Below are 22,509 nucleotides of genomic sequence, written 5' to 3' on the forward strand. Positions count from 1 at the left end.
AAGAGGTCTTAGTTAAATATGTATAACTTAAAGGTTAATACAGTATATTTCCCCTCTGTGTATTCCTCTAAGATACTGAGAGACATCAGAAATGATAGGGTGCCTGTAAGACAGGGAATTTCAAATTATTTATTTTGTGAACTGTTAACTACAAACAGGGAGAGCTGATACTGACTGGTGGCGATTTTCTTCGTTTCTACATATAAATGGGAAATAATTTAACCTGTTAAATTAGAAAAGGCTTCTGTAAGATTTTGCTACCGCTTCTAGCAGCCTTTTTTCTTTTATGTGTTCCTAGGGAAAAGAGTCATGAAACTTGCACAGCAGTCAACACTGTGACTGAAACAAGGCTTTTGGTCTGAATGACATAACTCGGCTGTAGACTTGCACGAAAGAAAGTACTTTCAAGCAAATAACTAACATCAAATCTGCTTCCTTCTCAGGTAACCTTGAATATCTATCCCCTTCTGCCTCTGTGCCTGTGGTTTTATTTCTCCTTCTCCCTTGCCAGAAAATCCAGAACACACAGAGCTCTGGAGCTTGGCCATTCAGCAAAGGCAAGAAATGCGAGGATCCAGGCTGCATTAACAATAGCTTGCGTGCATGAAAGCTTGTCTGCCTATCACTTCCCTGTTTGTTTGGTCTTTGTTGTTTTGGTTTTTTTTTAAGTCCTCTCTCTCTTCTCCAGCTCTGTGAGTTTATCTAGCAAAAGGTGTTGCCTGTCTCTATGAATGTAGCTATATTTGCCTAAAGAACAAATCTGGTAAACGAAGAGGGAATTGTTTCTGTGGATGCAAAGCACCTCCCCAGACTGCCTTCAAGGCGCAGCAGTGAGGGGTTTCAGCCTTGAGCGGGTTAGGGATTCACATGCGACTCTTCACACTCACCAGGAATTACCTGTTTTCAAAGCTGTCCTTAAGCTGGTTTTGAAGTCTCAGGTATGTCTGGACTGCCTTAGTAGGCATTTTAAAAAGCATTATTGTAAATTGACTGATGGTATAGTTTTATATTGTAATTATCAGACCATTATGGATGTCTTGTGCCTCAGACTATTGATTTGAGCATATGACTGCTTTACATTTCTGCAACTTATTCCATATTCCCATGTAACTACACAAACTGTGAAAAGCTAGGATGAAAAAAAATATCCATTTATTTGCTGACATCTAGGATAAGAAATAAAAATGCTTTCAAAAGTGACTTCTGTTCAAAGTGAAAGTATGTGTATGTCTCAGGCCTAGGATGTATAGTCCCTTGTGCAGAAAAACCATGACTGATAATGACAACTTTGATTGCTCATCAACTCTTAAATGAGTGTGATTTCACACTATGTGACTACTACTAAAAGTACAAAACCACAAAGTTCCAAAGAAATTAAATATACATCTTAAGAAAAGATGTATTTTTGTCAGTTTGGCTTGTTCAACTCTAAGCTTTCACAAGGATTGTCTAAACTCCTTTTGGTGTCTCTTGCAAAGTTGACAGTTAAGATAAATTTTTCTATTTTTTCAAGGAAGTTTCATGAAGAGATTAAATCCTGCTGAATAATTCAAGTTGTCAGGGAAGAGATTTACTTCAGATGTCTAGTGACTTGACTTTTTAAAGCCAGTGAAAAATACTAAAATTTTATTATCTGACATGATTTTCACAAGTTTGTATGGTAGCTTTTTTTGAAAAACAATTACTCCTTTGCTTAACCAAGATTCCCCCAAAATGAGTGGTTTATGACCTGAAGAATTATTGTGGTAAATGTTGATGCATGACCAACAGGTCAACAGGAAAATATAAAGCTAGAGGCAACTTTGCATTGCAGGGAAAAGAGTCAGTAATTTCAACTGTCATCTTTTTAGGGAAGAATAATTACAGATACAGGTGACTACATGATTTCTTTCATAAACAGAATTAAAAAGAAATTGTATCCACATGTCTGCTGTATTTGGAAGTTCCCAAGGAGCATGTGGGAAGTGGCAAGTGCATACTGTGATAGTAAAATGCTACAACAAAAGAATAGGATATCATTTTTCATGTGTCAGTTACAAACAAATTTTGCAGATCAAGAAAATGTAACGTCAACCTCGGGTTGTGCAAGCTTCTAAAACAGGACTTCTAAAGCAAAGAGCAGGTATGTTGCTGAAAAACCCCACCAAAATAATTTTAATACTCAGAGGATGAAAACAGTACTTAGAACAAATCCACTTTTCTGTGTTTGAGATCATTACTGAGAGAAATGCTAGATATGGAAATTACTGGGTGTTGGGATTTTTTTTTTTTGTCCAGTGAGCTGACTGAAGTGCAAGATAAAATTGTTGAATGGTTATTTGTTTTAATTGAAGCTGTAACATGGTTTGCTTTTGTGTCTCAGCTTTGTTTGAAAGGCAAAGGGAGAAAACGTTTTTTCTTGTAAATTGTGATTCTTTTGACAAAACAGAATAATGGCTTATTTAGTATTCTAACAAATATTCAATAATGTGTGGTTCTTTTTTTTTTTTAAAATTACCACCTTGAATCATGGCTTTTTTTTTTTTTTTTTTATAAAACTTGAGTAAGTGTAGGATTAGTTAGTAGTTCAGGGAGGTTTTACCACCAAAAAGAGGTGGTAAAACTAACCAGGCTCTAGTGCAGCAGGCCCTTTCTCACTTTCCTGTGGAAGTATGGCACACATGATCATTCTGTCATTCAGCTTCAGAATAGCTAATTGATTTCAACCAAATCTCTCAGATCTCACAGTCACTACATTTTTTAGATTTTTTTTTTTTAAAGTGTGGAGGTGAAAGGTCAGAAGAAAACTGCATTCTGTACTGATATCCAGTAATCCAGATAAGGGAGAGACATTTACAAGTTTTTCAGGCATGAGACCAGCTTCAATTAGAGCTTGTACCTTAGACACAGAAGCAATTACTCACAGGCATAAATCCATAGGAAAGCAGTCTTCATTAGCTTCTGTGTTCCTGGAACCGTGTTTTTGAATAGATGCCTCGTACGAAGGTAAGTAGAAGTATCAGACCTCCAGTAATCCTTTCAGATGAGTTATATAGAGATCCTGATTGGTTTTGGGGTTGGGGTTTTTTCTGGTTCATGTGAAAGTTGCTGCAAAAGCAAAAATGCTGCTCGTGAGAATGGTGTGCTGGCCTGCTGCGGTGAGTATAGTCATACTGAAAGACCATGTTTAAATCATAAAAAAATCATATTGTTAAGTCCTCTGCCTCGAGGTTAGTTTAAGGCAAAATGGGAGAGCATTAAAGATGCCTAGAACATGACCTCATTTGAGAAAGTAAGGGCCTTTTAAAGAAAGTTTTTGTCAAGAAAGACCTTATATGCAAGCTCAGACCTCTGGATTCTTAAGCCTGTGAGACAAGCATGGCTTCTCTAGCTTAAGATGAGTTGCATGGGACATAAACATTGCAAAGCTGAACTAGGTTCCCATTCTCTTATATGGATCCCACTGTTAAGCAAAAATGTGAGAGAAAACTTTGCAAATAATCAGTGTATTTTGTGTAATTTCTATTAACTTCTCCAAATATTAGGCCATAAATCCAAAATTCTGATGCGTGTATTTAAGCAACTCCCTGTACAGAGCATGTATGAAACAGAACTGACCTTTCTAAAAACTCCTGCTGTAGAAAGCATCCTTTTCTGTTAAACAAAAATTGGTTACAAAACAGCTGACCGCGTTCAGTTAATAACTTCAGAAAGTGGGGAAAGCAGGGTGACCAGCGTTGGTGTCTTTGAGAGGTCTGCTGAACGGGAGAGAATGGCAGGGTGGTTCAGGTACTGCATTATCTCGCTGTAGCTCTAGAGAGGATTGAATCTTCCACTGTACCAGTGCTATGGGGTTGTCCGGAGAACGTATAGTTTTGGCCAACGGGTTCAAGTCTAGAAAACCTGATTTTTGCTTAAGTTATTAAAACATTTTGGTGGTAGTGCTGGTTAAATTACCCCTTTATATGCTGCATGAGACATAATCATTCCAGAGCTGTCCCTTCTACACCAGCTACCTTTGTATGCCTCTCCCGCATCTATTCCTCGGAGGTAATCCCTAGCATACGGCAGGGATCGGTCCTGGTGCAATACTGTGGGTTGTCCCTAGCTGACTTGATCAGACAGAAGAATCCTGAACATCTTAAGAGTTACTCTTCCACTTATGCCCCAGTGTGTGGTGGGAAGGGAAGGGGATATTTGGTCCACTCCTCCCCCTTAGCGCTGCCACCAGTCCCCTGCTAGTACTTGGTGCAGCAGATGGACCGTGGGGGTGGGGGTGTCACCCTTCAGCCATTCGGGGAGGCATCCTCCTCTCCCAACAGAGCCCCGGCTGCGTGTCAAAAAGGATTCATTCGTGCTTGCGGCAGCACTCGCTCCCCTTCTGTGCTCCATGACCCCCGGCAGCAAGGTCAGAGCACAGCTGTGGCCCAGAAATTGGTGGCGGCACGCTGCGGGAGAGAGGTGGCCTGGGGAGACGGTCCCCTTGCCTCTGGCGATGGATCCTGCCGGGGTCAGCTATGGCTTTCTGTGCCTCTCTGCCCTTCGCCCCTTCCTTTGGGTCACAGCCCCTACGTGCTCCTACCCCTTCCCAAATGCCTATCAGGAGGGCAAGGGTTAAAATCTATTGGACCAGAGGGGTTTCCAAAAACCATCGGTTTTCTTTGGCTGAATAATCACAAAAAGCAAGTGATCCTTCATCAGAGTTGTAGTTCATCTCCACCAGGCAACTGCAAGCGTTTCTGTAGTAGTTATTAGACCAACATATAATCTCTGTGTGAATTTGGTCTGCGCTCACAATGTAGAACCTCTCCCTGCAAACGTGCTTGCTTTTTCCTTGGTTTTACTGTCCTATGGATTAATCTAAACCCATCTCCGAGAGAGCGCTGAGCAGCTTTTTGGGGATTCGTCAGGTAAGCCGTGGCAGGGTTCGACAAAGGCTCAAAATCAATCCTTACAAATACTTGGACGTGGGATTTTGAAATCTGGTTTGCACAAACACTTGTGCCAATAGAACTTGATTACGCAAATGCCGGTGGAAAGCAAACAGAAGAGGTTTGAGCACGGCCAAAACCACCTCATCTTTAAAGGAAGAAAAAAATCAAGTGAATATTTATGGAAGAATTGCGCAATGTTTGATGTAGCTTTATCGCTGGTTGAGAGACGTGAGCGCCCAGTTTCCCAGCTGCCCTGGAAACGGGAGTTGCAGGAATGCGGCTGTATGGAGGCCCTTGCGATTTCTCTTACTTAAATTCGGCAATTTCCGTCAGAGGATGAGTTTAAACCAAAAAAAAGGGGGGGGGGGGGCGGGATGTGCAGGGCTCGGGTCAGGGCTGGCCGGTGCCGCCGCGGGTGGTTTCAAGCCCCAACACGCGGCAGCAGCGCCTGCCCGGCCGGGGCACGCTGCCCGCCGCCACTGCGGCCCCCGCCGGGCCCGGGCCCTGGGGCGGCGGGCGGGGCGGGGCCGGGCCGCGCTGTGCCGTACCCTGCCCTGCCCTGCCCTGCCCTATCCCGCCTTGCCCGCGGGCGGCGGCGCGTGCGGCCCCGCCGCGTGCCGCCCCGTGCCTGCCCGCACGCTCCGCCCCCCCGCCCCCCGCGCTCTCGTCAGCGGCACCCGCGCCGCGCGGGCGGGGCCGCCTCCCGGAGCGCTGCGCCGGGGGACGGGGGACGCGGCGGCGCCCGTCTTCCGATTGGGCGAAGCCGGCGCGCGGCCCCGCCCGCCTTAGCTCTCCCAGCTTTCTCATTGGGCGGTGCTGCGGGGCCAGTCGGAGCCAAACCCCCTGGCTCACAGGCCAGTGAGAAAATGGTTGCTGGGCAGGTTGAAAGGGCCGCTGGCCAATGGGAAGGCGGCCAGCTGGCGGGCGCCGTGCACGCAGCGCCCCCCTCCCCACCCCCCCCACCCCCCCGCTGTGGGTGCCGCGGGCGGAGGGAAGGGCGGAGCGGAGGCTGCCGGGGCCGGCGCTCGCCTCCGCCTCCTCCCGGTCGGAGTCCCAGCCCCGCCGAAGGGAGCCCGGCCGGCTGGCTAGGGAGGGCACGGCAGCCTGCGAAGGAACGGGGGGATTCCTCCGCTCCCAGGTAGGACGCCGGGCAAGGGTCGAGTCGGGCCGGGCGGCGGCTCTGAGGGAGGCGCCGTGAGGGGCTAGGGGGCGGGAGGGCAGCCCCCACCCTCCGCGGGCGTGGGGCTGGCGAGCCTGGGGGCAGGGAGGCGACACGGCGGGAGGGGGGGGCAGTAACGGCCGCAGGAGGACGGTTGGGCATGGCGGCCGGCCGAGGCGGGGGCAGTCGGAAGCCCCCTGAGGGGGCAGGGGGCCCTGCCGGGGGGGTGGGGGCAGGGCACGGAGGCCGGGCGAGGGGAGGGCGGGGGCCTGGCGGAGCGCGGGGACGGGGTGGCGGAGACAGGTGGGGAGGGACGGCGGGAGGGGGGAGTGTGGGCACGGCGGGCCCTGAGGAGTTACGGCTGGGTCCGCGGGTGCGGGGGAGAGCGCGGCCGGGGCTGGGGAGGCCGGCGGCCGGGGCTGCGGGAGCGGGGACCGCGGTGGAAGTTGTTAGCGCAGTTATAATTAGCTTGGCCGGGGTCTCTGGTAAGCTGGGGAGGAGGAAGGGGGAGGAGTGTAACTTTTCGCAGCTCGGGAAGCCCAAGGTTGTCTCTGGTTACTGCTGCCCATTGCTGCGGGGGGAGGCGCGGGCGGGCGGGCGCCTGCAGGAAGTACCAACTAGTCTCCTTCCACAAAGGCCAAATGGTGGCAGGCTCCCTTGGGTTTTATTAGTACTTGTGCACTCGGCAGGAGTGGCTGCAGGGAGGGTGGCAGGAAAGAGGCTTTCCCTGAATTGCAGCTTTTTAATTCTGGCACTCGTGATCGCTGCCTCTTGAGAGTTGCAACTTGTGTATTTGCTGCAGTTACATATTTAATAGCAGGTTTTGTTTGTCTCAATAAAAGTGTATGTTAGTCTCAACTACAAGTAGGTGGATAAGACTGGAGGAGTATAAGCTTGGTCTCTTGTATGCATATCGTAAATTCATCTCACTAATAGATGCAGTTAATAATTTCTGCCCTAGATAGGCCTGGAATTTTTCGAACTATGTTGGAACAGTTAATTTCCAAAAACATAGGTAGGAGCCCTGTGCAGTAGTTTTCTACTTTGTTTCTGAGTCACCTAAGATTCTTTAGTTCAGGCAGTTAACTGCAATATGGAAAATACCATTAACATTGAAATTAATGCTATAATCTCAAATTCCTAAAGTGACTCATAAATGGGTACTAGGAAACTGCGAGGGAAGACAGTGAAAGAAAATGAAAGAAAAAATAATCTGCTGCACATATAATTCATAGTGATTTACAGCTACCGTGTATCTTCTATATATTTTTTTTAACAGATTGTAAAAACTAAACCTACTAACATCACCTCTGTACTTCTTCCTGACACTTGTCCCAGTGTGAAATCATGTAGGGGGAAAATCATGACCTCAACAGTTAATTTCGCAGGAGTCCTTTAAAGTTTATAATAAAGGAAAAGGTTGGACTTCTAAAATACAATTATCAGTATTATTTTTTTTATCAAATGCTTTTAGCTTTTTATTAACTAAGGTGCTAAAGTCTAAAACTTCTCAGCATTTCAGTATGCTTGTTAGCTTTAATGCTAAAAAGACTTGACTTTCTAAACATTTGTTCTTTTACATTCGTTGTATAGAAAATGCAATGAAGGTACATCTCCCCCTGTGACCTAACAAGTACACTTTAGTAAACCTCAATAGTGATCTTCTGAAGTCCTGCTGTTTCAAGCAAACAGGTTATGAATTTTCATTTGTCTGTTTGTTTGGGGTTTTTTTATTATTATTTACAAAGAGCGTGGTCCCCTTATGATGGAAAAGAAGTCAGCTTCTAGAAGGAGGAGGGAGATATTAATGGGTTTATTGCTGTGGGTTAGATTTGGTGTTCTTAGGTCACGGGCACTTTGCTGTTTTACTGCATCTTCACAGTTCTGAGATTCTGTAAACGGAGGAGCCCTTTGCTAGCATCAGGCTATGAGTTGCTATGTAAGATGAACTATATTCGTTTACTTGTCCATCTAAATGTAAGACTGCTTTTCACTACGTATTGTTTTAAGATTTGTAAAATAACATATGAACTCCTGATCATGAAGGACTGTATTTATCTGGATAAGTACTGATCCTTGCTCTTCTGGTGAATTTGTGAAGTAATTGTTTGCTGTAGTTGGGGGGCAGGTGTCTTTGTGTGTATGTATGTATATGGTATACACATGAACATGTTAAATACAATCCAGATGGTAGGCTGTTAGCCTGTATAAGGGCTTTAATTCTTGGAATTAAAAAACTTTGATTCCTCAGGTGGAGTTGAGACCTCAAGAGCATGGATCATGCAATTCCCTCCACATCTCCTAGCCTAGTCCATAGTTTACTGTCAGTTCAGCCTTTTCACATTTCCCAGAGTTTCTAATGCCTTGATTTAATCCATATGGTCTCTAGCCAAACTGCAGATGTTGCTTTGTCAGGGTTTTGATGAAAATGATGCCACACTGAATATTATATGCAATCATAGGACATGCTGCCAGCTATCTTCTCATATTAGTTTTGTGTATGCTGAAAATGAGGAAAGTTCGGGAATTTAATAAAAATCTAACTCCATTTGCAGCCTGTAAATGGTAGGGGATAATTCTGAGATGTACTTCGTTATAGTTCATGGTATTGTCTCTCCTGATACGTGATTTCTGAGATGATTACAACTGTAAGTTGGTGTTCAGTAACCTGAAGAAGTATCAATGCAAGTTCTTATTCTAAAGTCTAACACTTAGAGGATCAGCGTTCTGTTCCGTAGTACTCATTTATGAAAGATAATTTCCGTGTTTTATGTGTTCATAGGTGAAACTACTAGGTCCTCTTATTTCAGTGTATTCATGAACGTCAGTTTTTCTTACTCAGTTTAACATTTACTACGACGTAGCACAAATCGTTTAAAAAGTTGTATTGAATTGTGTGCTTAATACTTCTGGTTTTAAAAAAAATTCACATAGTAATGAAATACTCTGGTTTTTGTTTTGTTTTTCCCCTTAAGTCACATCATCCTACCTCCGTGGATGGCTTGGCCTCTTCAATAGTTCAGGATTCTTGGATGACCACACTTTATGCAAAATCTGGAATCTTCCTGCCTGGACTCCTTTCTGTTTTCTAAGGGTAACTACTTGTATGTTTTTATGAAATCATACTTTATGTGCATAGTGCATGTTCTGATAATCAGCTGTAGATGTTATTTTTGTGGGTTAGAATGGTAAACTGAAAAATAATTTTTAAAAATGGGACATATAAAGTGAAGTGCTTTAGGCTTACTATAAGCTCTTTGGTTTGAATATTCTGAATTTGCATTACTCTTTTTTTTTTTTCCGCCCTTTATAACGAGGAAGTCCTATAATTAACAAAGAATTTAATATTGCCATAATATCACATTTCTTGGAAATTTGTTAACTAAGGTCTCAATCTTATAGTGAGGTCCACTGTTCAGCTACTGAAATTGAGTGTTACAGTCTTGTCTTGCGAGGACAAGGCACTTTGGATACTGAAGAAAAGTTGCTGTGTGCTACTCCGTTAGAGAAAACTTAAAGTGATTTCTGATTTGGTTATTGAAAATTATTTACCTAAATACCCCATACAGAGAGTTAGAGTAAATGCGTCGTCCTCTATCAGGAAAAGAAAGCTTTGGGTTTTTTCTTGGTTGCTTTTACTGTTAATGGTCCATTTTTTCTGTTAAAATATGGGCATGCTGGTTTGATAAAGTTAATAAGCTATAACTTCTGTTATTAATGGATCTTTATTTAGATCACTGTAACCCTAAAATACATATCAGTGTTATGTAGGTGAATACATCCAGTATCTCTGTATTTGAGGTAAATAGATAATGTAAAAAAAATGGATTGAGAACTGTTCAGTTGATTAGAACAAGCTGTGAAGAGGTATGTTATTGCAGTTCTAATGATCATTTGTTTCTCTAGTTAAGATACTTTGGTGGAACCCTGGTGGCTTGGTTCTTGTTGGTTGGATTCCTTTATGTTCTCATTTAATTACAGTTTAGTTTTATTGTGGGAGTTCTAGATTTAGTAACTCTTGATCATGTGTTAGCTTTTGCTAACTACTGTTGATCCTTAGTTTAAATGATTCCAGGCCCTTCTTCCATTAAAAAAAAAAATCCACCCAAAATTCCTGAAAAAAATGGGCTAAATACACTCTCATTAAAAATATACATCTGTGAGTTTTGTATTTAAATAGAAGAGTGACACTGGTTTAGTTTGTTTTCTTTTAAGGATGGAAGTTTTTTATCTACCTAACACTGGTACTGCCTCAGCAGGTTTCTGTATTAGCCTCTAATGATAGATATCAGCTGCTGAGAATACAGTTCATTTAGTGTTGTAAACAGCCCAGATGCACTTGTTTTAGCTTGTGGAAGGTACACATCCTAACAGAGAAGTTTCTTCTCCAGAGTGAAATGTTGTGCTCTGAAACTTAGGTGTGGTAGTTTGTAAAGCAAGGCTCTTACCAGTGCTTTATGAAGTAAAATGGAAGTAAGGAACTGAGGAAGAAGTCCTTTAAGTGCAGGAATTTTCCAGATCCTATTAGACATAACAAACAGGTTGTGTGTGTGTGGCTCAAACTATTAATTCAAGGTAAAACTTACTTCCAAGTGCTTTGTAAACATCATTTCAGCTCCTAAAATATTAATGTATGATACATATTTATTCTCTACTTCCACAAATAGTGACATGACAGTGGGAAGGTTATGAATCCTGGACTAATTCTGTGCTAGACTGTCTTCCTCTCGTTGCTTTCCTCTACTTAAGAGTAGGCTGAATAGTATTCATTATTTTCGAAATGTAGGATGTTAGGTACATCCATAGGTGTGGGGTTTTTTTCTGTTTGGGTTGGGGGGGCTGTTTTGTTGTTTTTTTAAAGTCGGAACAGTAGCATATCTTGGTTTTGTGTTCCAGTTGCTTTAGTAGTTAAGAATTGGGTGTATTATAGGTCAGGATTTGGTGACCAAAAAGTTGACATTAATTCTCCCTTCTTTGAGCAGCTATTTTCTGGTCATTTCTAACTCCTGTAAAGAAGTTGTTACATAGGAGTTTAGGTATGGGAGTAAGCTGGTAGGACTGCACTCCTCCCTGTACGCACACTTTTAGCCACTTGTGCCTTCTCCAGCAGTTACTCATCTTGGCTAAACTGGGGCAGGGCTGGGGGTTGTGTGGGGAAGCAATGGACTTAAATAAATTTTGTGTATTTTAAAATGTCTTCAGGTCCAAATTACTTTTTACTTTGGTGTTTTCTAAGGTGTTTAATTCTCCTTCCCTCACTTCCTCTTAATTTTTGCTAACAGCCAAGATGTGATGTTATGGGGATCTCCAACACTTGCTGAGGACACCAGATCAGCTACACTGTTCTGTGTAGTCTGACAGCTTACTGTGTTACGTAAGTCATGTTTAAGTGATCAGTGTTAAGACTGGATGGGAGGAAAGGATTTATACTGTGTGTGTTAACTGTACCTTCAGCCTTACCTTTTTCTTGTGCAGCTTATTATACATGGAATACTAGTCAAGAGCCAGTCCACCACTTCATTAACAGTTTTAATTAAGTTGTGTTGCTTAAGCTAAAATGTATGTCGGGTAGGCAAAGATTATAATTAAAAATAGTATGCAGCATACATCAAATAATTCTAGGAAATAACCATAACTGTATGGATGTTTGTCTTCCTTTGCACTTCCTGCAGATAGATGTGTGCTTGTGAAATGTGTGTCTGTGGAAGAGAGGGGCAAGCAGGAAATTGGGTTATCAATCAGTGTCGGTCAGTCACTAAGACCAGTTTACAATCCAAAGAGACTTCTGTCTGTTTTTACTGTTATATGCTTTCTACAGTTATGAGCCAAAGGAAGCTTTGAAAGGGAATTACCCAAATTACAATAGCAAGGAGATTCTAATTTTGATTTTAATACTTAAGCTGCATTACTGAAAACTAGACAGGCAGCTCTCACTCATGAGGTGCTTACACCTATTCAAGTCTGCTGTTTCTATCCTATGAGAAAAAGTAATTTATCACTTTGAGACAGTCTTACACTGAAAAATGCAACACTGTGGCTGTATGAAAGGAATCAAGCAAGTCTGAATTTAGTAATACCCTAAAAAGAAAAGCCAGAAGGGACCACTATCAATGAAATTCTTTTGACCTGCATAGTGCAGGCCAAGTACTTTATTGACTATCTTGCTATTTAAACATATTCTTTAATGGTAAATTAATAACTCTTGTGTAGTTGACTGTAGTGCTTGTTTTCTGCTTGAAAAGTTCATGTTCAGACAATAGTAATTGTGGCAGTCATTTTTTATATACTCATGTTTATTGAAGCTTTTCTCTACTGAAAATTAAAGCTGTGCGCAGTTCTGAGTTCTAAACATTGTTTAACTTGCTCTTAAAATCTTTTTTTGAAGGTGAGGAAGAGGAAATTAAGAAGTAGTTTGCCCAGATAGAAGTAATTGAGGGTTTTCACATGCTGCATTCTTCTTTGTGACTGTTTCCAGCTGTACTTCCTAACCATGTGTCAGTGGCAGCTGCACTGCACTATCAGACCCTGTGACAGATGGAGCTGTGTTTTTCTTCTAAAATGGTGGCACGAGTCCTGTATTGTCCACAATGCATTGCAATGTGAATTTTTCTTGGTAGCCTGGAATGTTTCTTCTGAGTAGCTGCACACTGACCAGGCCTGTTTGTTTGGTATTTGTGTGGATTTGCCAACCCAGGACATGCCTCTTCCCTCCCAAGTTTTTTCAAACCCTGGTACGGTGTAGGATTAGAGTACATGGATGCTTCTTCCCATCTTAGCAGGGAGGACTTGCTATGAAATGTCCTCCATGGAACTGGAAGGAACTGAGGAACACGCTCTCAGGGACAGAATTTCTACATACAGACTCCTTTGTAGTTCAGTGACATGGATGGAGAGTTTGGCACTCCTAAACATTGAATTCACTTTGCTTCCTTCTCTCTATATCTGCAAAATAATTTTAATTAAAAAAGCATTCTGCCATAAATGGCCTGTGGCTCAGTTTGCATTACTATAATGAGAGAAGATGAGAAAATGCCAGAAAAAAATTATTGAGATGTGGTGTTCCTCATTGTTCTTGTTTTTTTCATGACAAAAGATTCTAAAATAGAGCATCTGAACTCAAAAAAATGTGGTTGAACTTTTTGTTAGAAGTTCAAGAGAAGGACGACTTGCAGCTTGCTGCTTTTATTATTGAACAGCTATGTATAGACCTCACATTTGAAGTTGGCATAAACTTTAATTTTTGTTCAGTTTATTTACTTACAAATAACAGAGTTATCAGATTGGCACGTTCCAAAATCCTGTTACTTGATCCAATTTTTTGAGATCTGACTAGGTTCCTGGAATTAGGCTGGAGTAAGGAGGGTCCAGTTTCTAGACACTCTTTGTGTTTTGGTGTGCCCAATTTGAGCTTCTTTGAACTGGCTGTGCTGTTCTGTCAGCTGATTGAAAGGACCGACAACTGTGCAGCAGTCACTCAGTCATACAGGATTGTCTGGGCATGGTAGTGTGGATTTTTGTGTGGACTCTGTTTTTCTTAGTACCAAAAATTGAAGTGGGGGCAGCACTGCATAATTAAATAATGTGATCAACATCTTACATTGCAAAATAATGCTATCAAAAGAGAGCATGTGACTGGTGTGTGAATTTTGGGTTTGGGATGTGTGTGTTAATATGCCATGCCACAAAAGGACAAGTTGCTTAAAAAATACAGAGTAGTTTAAGGATATGACCCTGTCAGAAATTCTTGTGCTAGAAAGTAAAGCAAAAGGCCTGATAAAATGTAGATTAGCTGGTAACAAAGAGGCTTTGTATCTTTTGTAGGTCAGCAGCTGAGTGTGTTTGACAAGAACTGAAATTTAATGTCTCCTGTAGCAACCATGACACTAGTCATTTTTAAATCCACTGTACCAGTGCTACTCCGGTATTCATTATCCTTTTCCAAATTTTTATGTAACCTCTGAAGTCATCTAGCTCCTGGAGGGAAACTTAGGGATCCTTGCAATTAGGCAAAAATTATACTAAACAGGCAGAATTTCTAAAACACAAGATAGAACTATGTTTGTGCTTTAAAAAAAACAAACCAAAAAACTTTGACATCTAGAGAATGGGGAGTCTGTTACGTACAAATGTTTGAAGTTGGAGCAAGTACTGTTTCTTGCACTTCATTTTTATAGTTCAGAGTGCTGTCATGCTCAAGCTTTGTTACATATTTCTAGAATGCTCTGGGACAAATTTTATGAGGGTACTGGAGGTATGAAAAGGAGGGTGTCTGTATTTAAGCATGAAATATTTAGTTTAATGAGACTACTCTATGAATTTAAAAGTTAAACGTTTTATTTTAAGTTGGTTTTGTGAAATTATATATCCTCATGTATGATAGTTAGCTTGCTCTTTAAGCTTGCTTACAGAATTTAAATGCTATACATTTTTGAGATGTTAGAAATTAACATTATATCATTCAAAGAGGTAAGTCTAGTATTTCCTGTGTGTCTAATGAAGTGTAAATACATATATTTTAAAATATATTAAAAGCAGTAAATCATCAAAACTAAGCATTCTGAATGTATAAAATGTCAGAATTACTGTTCCCTGTATGGTCTTAATTTCATTCGCTTGTGAGTGTGAATTTTGGTCTGCTTTAATTAGTTAGTGGAGAGAAAAAGAAAAAAAAACAACTAGTGTGCATGGGAAGGATGGCGCTTAGTGAACAAAAAGCCATTTTGATGTATATTTTTATTCTTTATAGTAATGGTATGGGATGATGACTCAAGTAGTACACATTTAAATGCTACTTAAAATGGAGAGTTAATTTTATTGTGAGTTTTCTATGATTTGTAGACACTAATTTTCTTCATTATATGTTATGAGTTGGTATATTTAGCAACAGTTTACAATAAAGTCCTGCATAATGGTGATTTTCCATAGATTGTCTCTAACATTATCAGTTACTGACAGTGTTGTTGATAGTTTGACTGAGGATGCCTGACACACACACTGCTCCCTGAAATACTTTCTATTATGATATTTGGTGCCTGAACTTTTTATCCAGATTTTTTCTGATTTTGTTTATAATTGAGTACTCAGTACTGTCTGGTTCTATTTGCTCTAAATGGAATGGGGGAGCGGTACTTGGTAAGTGTGGGAAGATCACCTAGGTGAATAGGCACACCACATCCAGACACCTTACCTTTTTTTAAAGAGATTCAGCTGGTGCTGTGGCAGTTTAGCAGAAAACTTTGGAGTAAAACACGCTTCGAAAGTTAAGATTGCAGCACTGGTAAAATTACAAGTAATTAAATTTTTTTGTTGTTGTTTTAATACTGAATGTGTTACTAAACTGAACTATAGGCCAAACTACTACCTGTTATGTAAAAATGCATTCTTATGACAAATTTCATTTCATCCAGATATGTCCCTAAAAAAACCCAAGTGGGTATGATCGAGAAGTCTTAAACCTAAACTCCTCTAGCAACTGTCTGTTTTTTCTTGTGTGTTTTACTGAAAAGTATGCACGGCTTGCTTACTTTCTGTTCCTCCAGAGGAGCCGAGTTCTCCAACAGTCTTGTCTAGGCAGGTGGATATAGCCATGGAGCTCTGCAGTGCTTCCTGCAAATCTGGAGAAATCCCAAAAGTAAAAGAGGCTTTATCCTGCTGCCTTCTTGTCTCCAAAAGTCTAGCAACAGGCTGGCAGCTGTGGCAATCAGCTGAGCTGTTGCTGGCAGTATCCAGTGCTCACATGAAAAGGAAGTTGGGAGGCCCTCTGCAACATGCGGGGTCTGGATCATTGTGTATGAAGGATCTGCCCTTAATCTGCCACTGGGTGTCTTATTTATGATTGCTTAATTTTTTTTAATTGTTTGGGAGTGAGGTGTCTGTATTCCACGGACACATCAAGATGTGCGTAATCAAGATTTTACTAGTGTTCCCTGTGCATGGTATACTCCTTTTCTGCGTTCAGACAAGTGATTGCATAGTGCTTGTTGTCTCTAATAAAACACTTTCTATTTTGAATGGTAATTGCAAAGCATCCAAGCATGTATTTGTTTGGATCACATGTATTTTAGGTGTGTGTGCATATAGGTTTTTTGTACCACAGTGTTCTAGACCTACCATATTTCAATGCAAAAGCACACAAAGCGGACTGAAAGCCATTAAAATCTATTTCTTTTAGCTATTTACCAAAATCAGTCACTTTTAAAATGCCATTTGATAGCCTTCTGCTGGATGTCCATAGTGTTAAGTCAGTAGCAGGTTGTGAACCAGCAGCCATGAGCACGGATCATTTTGTGAGCTCTGTGGCCCAGCCAAATTTCCTCCCACTGTTCAGCTAAACTACAAAGCTATGGAATGGATATAAGGATGCCGTGGGAGGCCCTGTTGTTGGTCTTGCTGGGTGGTTCAACCGCAGTAAAACAACTTTTCAATCACCAAAGAAGAGGGAGACAAATGAGTTCTATAGACAGTTCTTGGAGACACTGAGGAAGACATTAAGGATACCTTAATGAGATAAAAATAGGTGTTGAAACTAGCTTTAAAATCTTGCGTACTGTACCTAGGAACAAGTGTTAAAACGAAAATGTTGAAATATTCTATATAGTTATTATAATCCTTAATATAAGCATCTTTTTTACTTTGTGTGGACATTCAAATATTTCTCACTAAGGAATTTTGGTATGCTATATAATTTAAATGGATAAGAGGCTAAAAAGCTCACCTATTAAAGAATTTAATTATTTAAATTAATATTCTCATAGAGTTAAAAGTAAACCTTAAAACCAAAACTTAGTATATAGCTTTTTTAAAAAAGTTACTATAATTCTTTTGTGTTTTCTGTTTAAAAAAACCAAACAAACAACTGTTGTGAAACAATAGAGCTGCAAAGTGCATCTTCGCAATGAAAGTAGTATCTTGTGTAGGATTTCCTGCTGTCTTTCAGTGTTCCTGTGGCATTAGAGTCTAAGTTAACCAGTACATTGTATGCTACAGACTTTTCAAAAGTGTCTGTTGAGATCTTGCAGAAGACGTGATAGTCTTGCCCAAGGTTAATACATAATTTCTCTCTTTCAGGTTCATGTTGGGGAGAGGTCTAAAACGCAAGCTGAGTGACTATGAGGAGAACGTGGCTGGTCTCTCGAGTGCCTTTGATTCCAGTCGAAATCTGCCATATCCGCTTAAGAGGCAGTTCGTGCTTAATATGTGCCTCACCAAGTTACAGACATACAAAATGCTGGTGGAACCGAACTTGCACCGCTCTGTCCTCATAGCCAACACAGTACGGCAAATTCAAGAGGAGATGAGACAAGAGAGTAATCAGCAGCCAATTAATGTCTGCCCTGGCATTACTCCTAGTTCTCACAGCTACACAGGGATGGAGTCATCTGGGATTTCTCTTCAGTTGCCTTCAGGTATTAGTCAGCAAGAGTCTAACTGTTGCGACTTGCGGTCTGTAGAAGACCCAATTGAAAATAGCCTGCTGATAGTTTCAGATGATGATATGTCATCTGCTATTTCATCTATTCTGAAGGATTTAGACTTTGTAGAAGATATAAGCCCACCTACTTGTCTGGTTCCTACTGGAGATGACCAGCCAAAGTTTCCAGAAACTGCTGGTCTAAGACTAGAAGATGATAGACAGGATTTGAAGGGAGCTGAATGTGTGTTTGGTTCCTTTGAGATTTCAAATTCAACTAGTTACTTGAAGGATTTGGCAATAGATGACATTTTTGAAGATATTGACACTTCAATGTATGATTCAGACTTTTGTTGCCCTCCATTAATGCCGCTCAGACCACCATCTCTTGCTACAGAAGAACCATTGAAAACCTTTCCATCTTGTAATTCTTCTTCAGCAAGCAACATTCAGATATGTAGAACAGATCTGAGTGAGCTGGACCACATCATGGAAATTCTCGTTGGATCCTGATACTTGTTTTACCCAAAGATACTTTTTAACTGCCACTTTCATTTGGTTTCAGGATAAAAGCCACTGGAAAAGTTGTAAAGAATTCTTTAAAACACAAACTAAAAATAATTTGTCCATAGTGGGATTTTCTAAATAATTCCAAAACTTATAAACCAGAGAAGTGGCAGATTTTTTTTTTAAATATTTATTTATCAGAACTGTGCAATCATCTTTTTCCTTCCAGGGTGTGTGTGGAACAATAGGCACATACCCTTATCACCCCTCATGCCTCTTTCAATAAACTTTTTTATGTGCAATTTTTAATTTGTCAGAAGAATTTACATGCAAAACAAATTTCATATGAGATGATCTTTTACAAAGCCTCCACTTTATTTTTAATATCAGAGTCTATGCCAAGTTGGCATATGTCAAGTTGCATAGTTGGATTGTGTGGATTGCAGACGCATTACTAGAGATGGGTATATTTTAAAAATGAGACACGCTTTGCTTTCTTTTGGTCAGAAAAGCAGATCAAGACACTTATCAACGAAGTCTCTTGCATTTTCTAAAGCATTCAGAACTATTTATTTTTGTAAATTTTATAGTCTTTCTACATTTTACTACGTTATTTCATCATAGTTCAAATATAATGGACCTCTAGTTGGATGTGTTTAGCACTACCTCTGAGCTGAAATGCTTTAACTCTTTCCAGTGCTTCGTCTAAGACTGCAGATCTTCTTGTTTCTATTTTTTTCTGGGGGAAAGTACTTCTAACTCATTGAGCTGATTTTTTTGACAGTGACCTAGCTGATTTGTGAAATCAAGGGTATTCAATGTTTAAAAACTTTTAAGTATTTACAAATGTAATTTATATGTAGATTGTGCAATTTAACATTTTTCTGTCAGTATTACGTGCTTAGATTTTGAATAATCTTGGCGTTCTTTAAATTAAAACTTACTATGTACAGGTAGCTTTTTAATCTGTTTTGGAAAACACTGTCCTTCAACCCTGCTTTCACTACAAGTTTAAGATGATTTTTATGTGCAATATTATTTAAAAAGATACACATTTGTATACCTGGCATTGTGGGAAGAAACGCTTCAAACTTAACTTCTAGCACCTTCAGAGGATACTCAAGATAGTCAACGTTTCTGTATCCTTTAAGAAACAAAGCTGAGAACGCTTCTTACTACCCCAGTGCTTACTGCTTTGAATACTCCTGAAGTACTCGTTGATATGTGGCGAGTCAGTGCTGATGCCTAAGAGCCATCCTGCTGCTGTGTCCATGAGCTCAGGGGTCTGACCGCTGAGATGCAGCGCCAGGGCTGGGGCCCAGGTGGGCTTTGCAAGCATCGTGGTGGTTGCTGCTGACGGTGCTGCAGATCGTGCTGGGGAAGGAGGGGTGCATGTGTGTATGGCAGGTGTGTATATAAGTATATATAAGAGCGCTCAGTAAGTGAAGATGAGATTTGAAGTAAGAACTATTTTTCCGTAAGACAGTTTGGATGCTGTGTTTCAGCTTGAACTGAGGTCTGTATCGATCCTTGCTATCGTCTTCTGAACTACACACTTGCACATTAGTTTTTTTGGTTTCTTTTTTAATTATAAAAAAATTACTTTGTTCTTGAAAGCTGCAGCACCTGTCTTCTAAGAAAATTTGCAGTTGCAAAAGCTTTGCTTTGGTTTGTTGGGTTTTGGGGGTTTTTTTGTTGTTGTTAGGCTAAGATTTTTCATGAATGGGGCATCGGCAGAGGAAAAAATGTTGCCTGTGTGTTGCATCTCATGGGAGTTGAAATCCTGGCCCTATTGAAGGGGCCAGGGTGTCACCTACTATTTCTAGTCTTAACTGATGCTGTGGCACACCTACCTTGTGCAAAGATCTCCATTTTTTTACTGTGACTATTGTGGTTAACAGTTAGCTGCCGATACAATTTGGTATCCCAAACCAATGGAGAACCAGTTCAGGTCATGTCCTCGCAGCCATCTGGGTTGTTTAGCAACCGAAGGGTATAAATGTATTTATATGCATATAATGTATTGATTCTAATATAAAACTTCTGATCTAAAGTATTTTGAATTGCTGGATAAAGGGATTTGTTTGAAGAGTGTATAAATAGTTCTTGAAGAGGTACAGCTTCAGAATGTACACAGATTGTGCATTGTGTATAGACTACTCTGGCTTTTCCTCAGCCTCTACTTTTGTATTAAAAATATGACTGAATAAATCCTTGAAATATTAAGGGCCTTCTGCACTGTGATGAAGCAGAGTTGTGGTTAAAAATGTCTTTAAATTCAGTGATGAGGAGTAAAATAAAAAGACTGCATCTGATTTCTTTTTTGCATTTGAAAATACGGAATGTTACTATGCAGTAAAGATATTTTGGTATGAAAATTGTATCGTAGCAAATAGTGAACACTTAATAAATCCACTTACTCACCTTGCAGCCCCTACAAAAAGACAGAAGACAACTTTTTAGCATTTACATGCTGAAGTGTTTTGTATACTTCAGAAATAGATTAAATTGTTGGTAGATGTTTAAGCAACAATTCAAAATGCAATTTTTGTTCAAGTGCTTGCTATGAAGCTCTGTTTCTAATTGGTTGCTTGCATCACAGTGCCAAGACCATAAGCTGGTATGTAATGCAGTTTGGTTATGTATGGAATTATGTGCAAAGGGAAGTTTAATTTTTAAATATGCACAAACTAATTTTAAAATCCTTCCATGTAAAATGAAGTTAGAGGCTAGTTGTGGTGGACCTATTTATTGTATGTTTGGAAATAAAAGCCACAGTTTTGCAGTTTAACCATTTATATTTTGAAGCCTTCAGTATCTGTTTAAAACAAAAAAAACGCGGTACCTTGCCACCCCTCGTTTGGTCTTTTACTCACCAAGGTGTAATATTTTCCCTAAGTGATTGCTTTTTATACCTTTTTTTTTTCTTCTTCTGATTTTCTCCCCGGAAATACTACATACCTTACACAGCTTCGCGTCCCCTTTGTGTGTTCTGTCCCCACAGAATGGGGGATGGCCCACAAAGCATTTTTTCTAGCCAGTGGGGTGGGGGGATTCCTGTTGTGAACAGGTGACGCAGCTTTGGCAGCACTTAACTGTCCTCTGGTTTTTGTCCCGACTGCCCTATGTTGTCTTCCCGGCCCATGCAGTTCTTAGTGTTGCTGCAGGGGTGCTTGAAAGCAAGTGTCAGATACAAGTGTCCTTGATGCACATACTGTTGACACTGCAGACTTGCATACTTGTCAGTCTGGGACAAAAATACTGCCACTCAGTGCTGGTGGAAGGTTCTTTGCTAGTCTGTGCTAATATAAATTACACCAGCGACTTCAGGTTTAAAGGTTTCCATCCTTTTCCTGTTGTGGACCTCTAAAACGAGATCCTGACTCTTGTGCAATGAACTCCATTTTATTGATGAGACTGCATTGGCTGCTGCTTACAGACCAGGCATTCTTCCTGCCTTTTGTCCTGCAGCCTGCTGACCACAGAGTGAAAAGCATAGATCTTGAAGTAACTTCACAGAAATCTGGTTTTGGCTGTGAGGTGGTTGTCATCGTGATGTTAGCCCTGTGACTGTCAGCGTTACTGAGCAGGACACTACTGATCCTGCAGTACAGACCTGCTCTTGTCCTGATGGGTCTTGACATTCAGCAAAAGAAAATGCTGCATTGGCAAGGTATGCTGCAGTTTCATGTTTTTTAAGAAAATATTTTTGAAGGATTGCTTCTGGGTCATGTTGAGGCTCTTCAAAGGTGGTGTAGGGCTTCATATACTTCCATCAATTTTAGCCACACTGAAAAAACTGAATTTAAAAGTATGCTGAGCAGCACAGCTCAGTGCAGTGCTGGTTTAAAACAGGGCTAGCTGGGGAGGTGCAGGTACTGCCCTGAGTGCCCTGTCTAGCTCAGTATTCTGTGTACTGGAAGTGAGACTTAAAAAAACCTAACTTTCCATCTCAAGCAAGAGTAAGTTACACAAAATAATCTATCCTTTAGCTCTGTGAGGAAGATGAGTTATAATTAGTTGCAAAACTAATTTTGAGCTATTAAAAACCAGTATTAGAAGTGAAGAGTTAACCTTAAGATGCAGATGTCTGTCTATAAAAGTATATATTATTAAAGCAGATGTTCAGGGAAGTTGGAAGACTTTTAGCATTTAAGTATTTCCCCAGCGTTCACAGGCATCTTGCCTTGAGTGAAAGAGAAAAAAATGTTGCAACTTCATTCCATACATTTTTCCTTCATTAGGACCCATTTAACCCAGCAGAGCACTAAGCTAGGCTGGCTGTGCTTTGGCACCCAGGCTGTGCTGCGGGGTGGCAATTCTGGAGATTCTCATCTGTATTTCTGTAGAAGGAACGGAGAACTTCTGCTGGAGGTGACTGAAGCGAACCTGTTGCATCTGCTGGCTGGGTTGTTTGGTTTTGTTTTCTTTGAATCCTCCAGGGTGGATCTGGCAAGTTAAACTCAGATCCATGGAGAAGTCTGGCGTTTAGCAATTAATTTGGATGCAGCTCATTTTTA

At 40.8% G+C, this 22,509-nt stretch overlaps 1 protein-coding gene across 2 annotated transcripts; it reads left to right on the forward strand.

The window, feature by feature from the left end:
- The first annotated feature begins 6,000 nt into the window (after positions 1–6,000).
- Positions 6,001–20,775, forward strand: LOC104259919 (SERTA domain-containing protein 2-like). 2 transcript variants are annotated; one of them, XM_059819516.1, is made up of 3 exons: positions 6,001–6,051; positions 9,048–9,166; positions 17,140–20,775. In XM_059819516.1, the coding sequence occupies exon 3, from the start codon at positions 17,144–17,146 to the stop codon at positions 17,993–17,995; it is 852 nt and encodes a 283-aa protein (XP_059675499.1). In that variant the 5' UTR covers positions 6,001–6,051; positions 9,048–9,166; positions 17,140–17,143; the 3' UTR covers positions 17,996–20,775. The 2 variants fall into 2 exon arrangements, with proteins under 2 accessions (XP_059675499.1, XP_059675500.1); XM_059819517.1 differs by lacking the exons at positions 6,001–6,051; positions 9,048–9,166 and adding an exon at positions 11,379–11,446.
- The last annotated feature ends 1,734 nt before the right edge of the window (positions 20,776–22,509 follow it).

The sequence above is a fragment of the Gavia stellata genome, chromosome 7, assembly GCF_030936135.1.
Source record: "Gavia stellata isolate bGavSte3 chromosome 7, bGavSte3.hap2, whole genome shotgun sequence".
Lineage (NCBI taxonomy): Eukaryota > Metazoa > Chordata > Aves > Gaviiformes > Gaviidae > Gavia > Gavia stellata.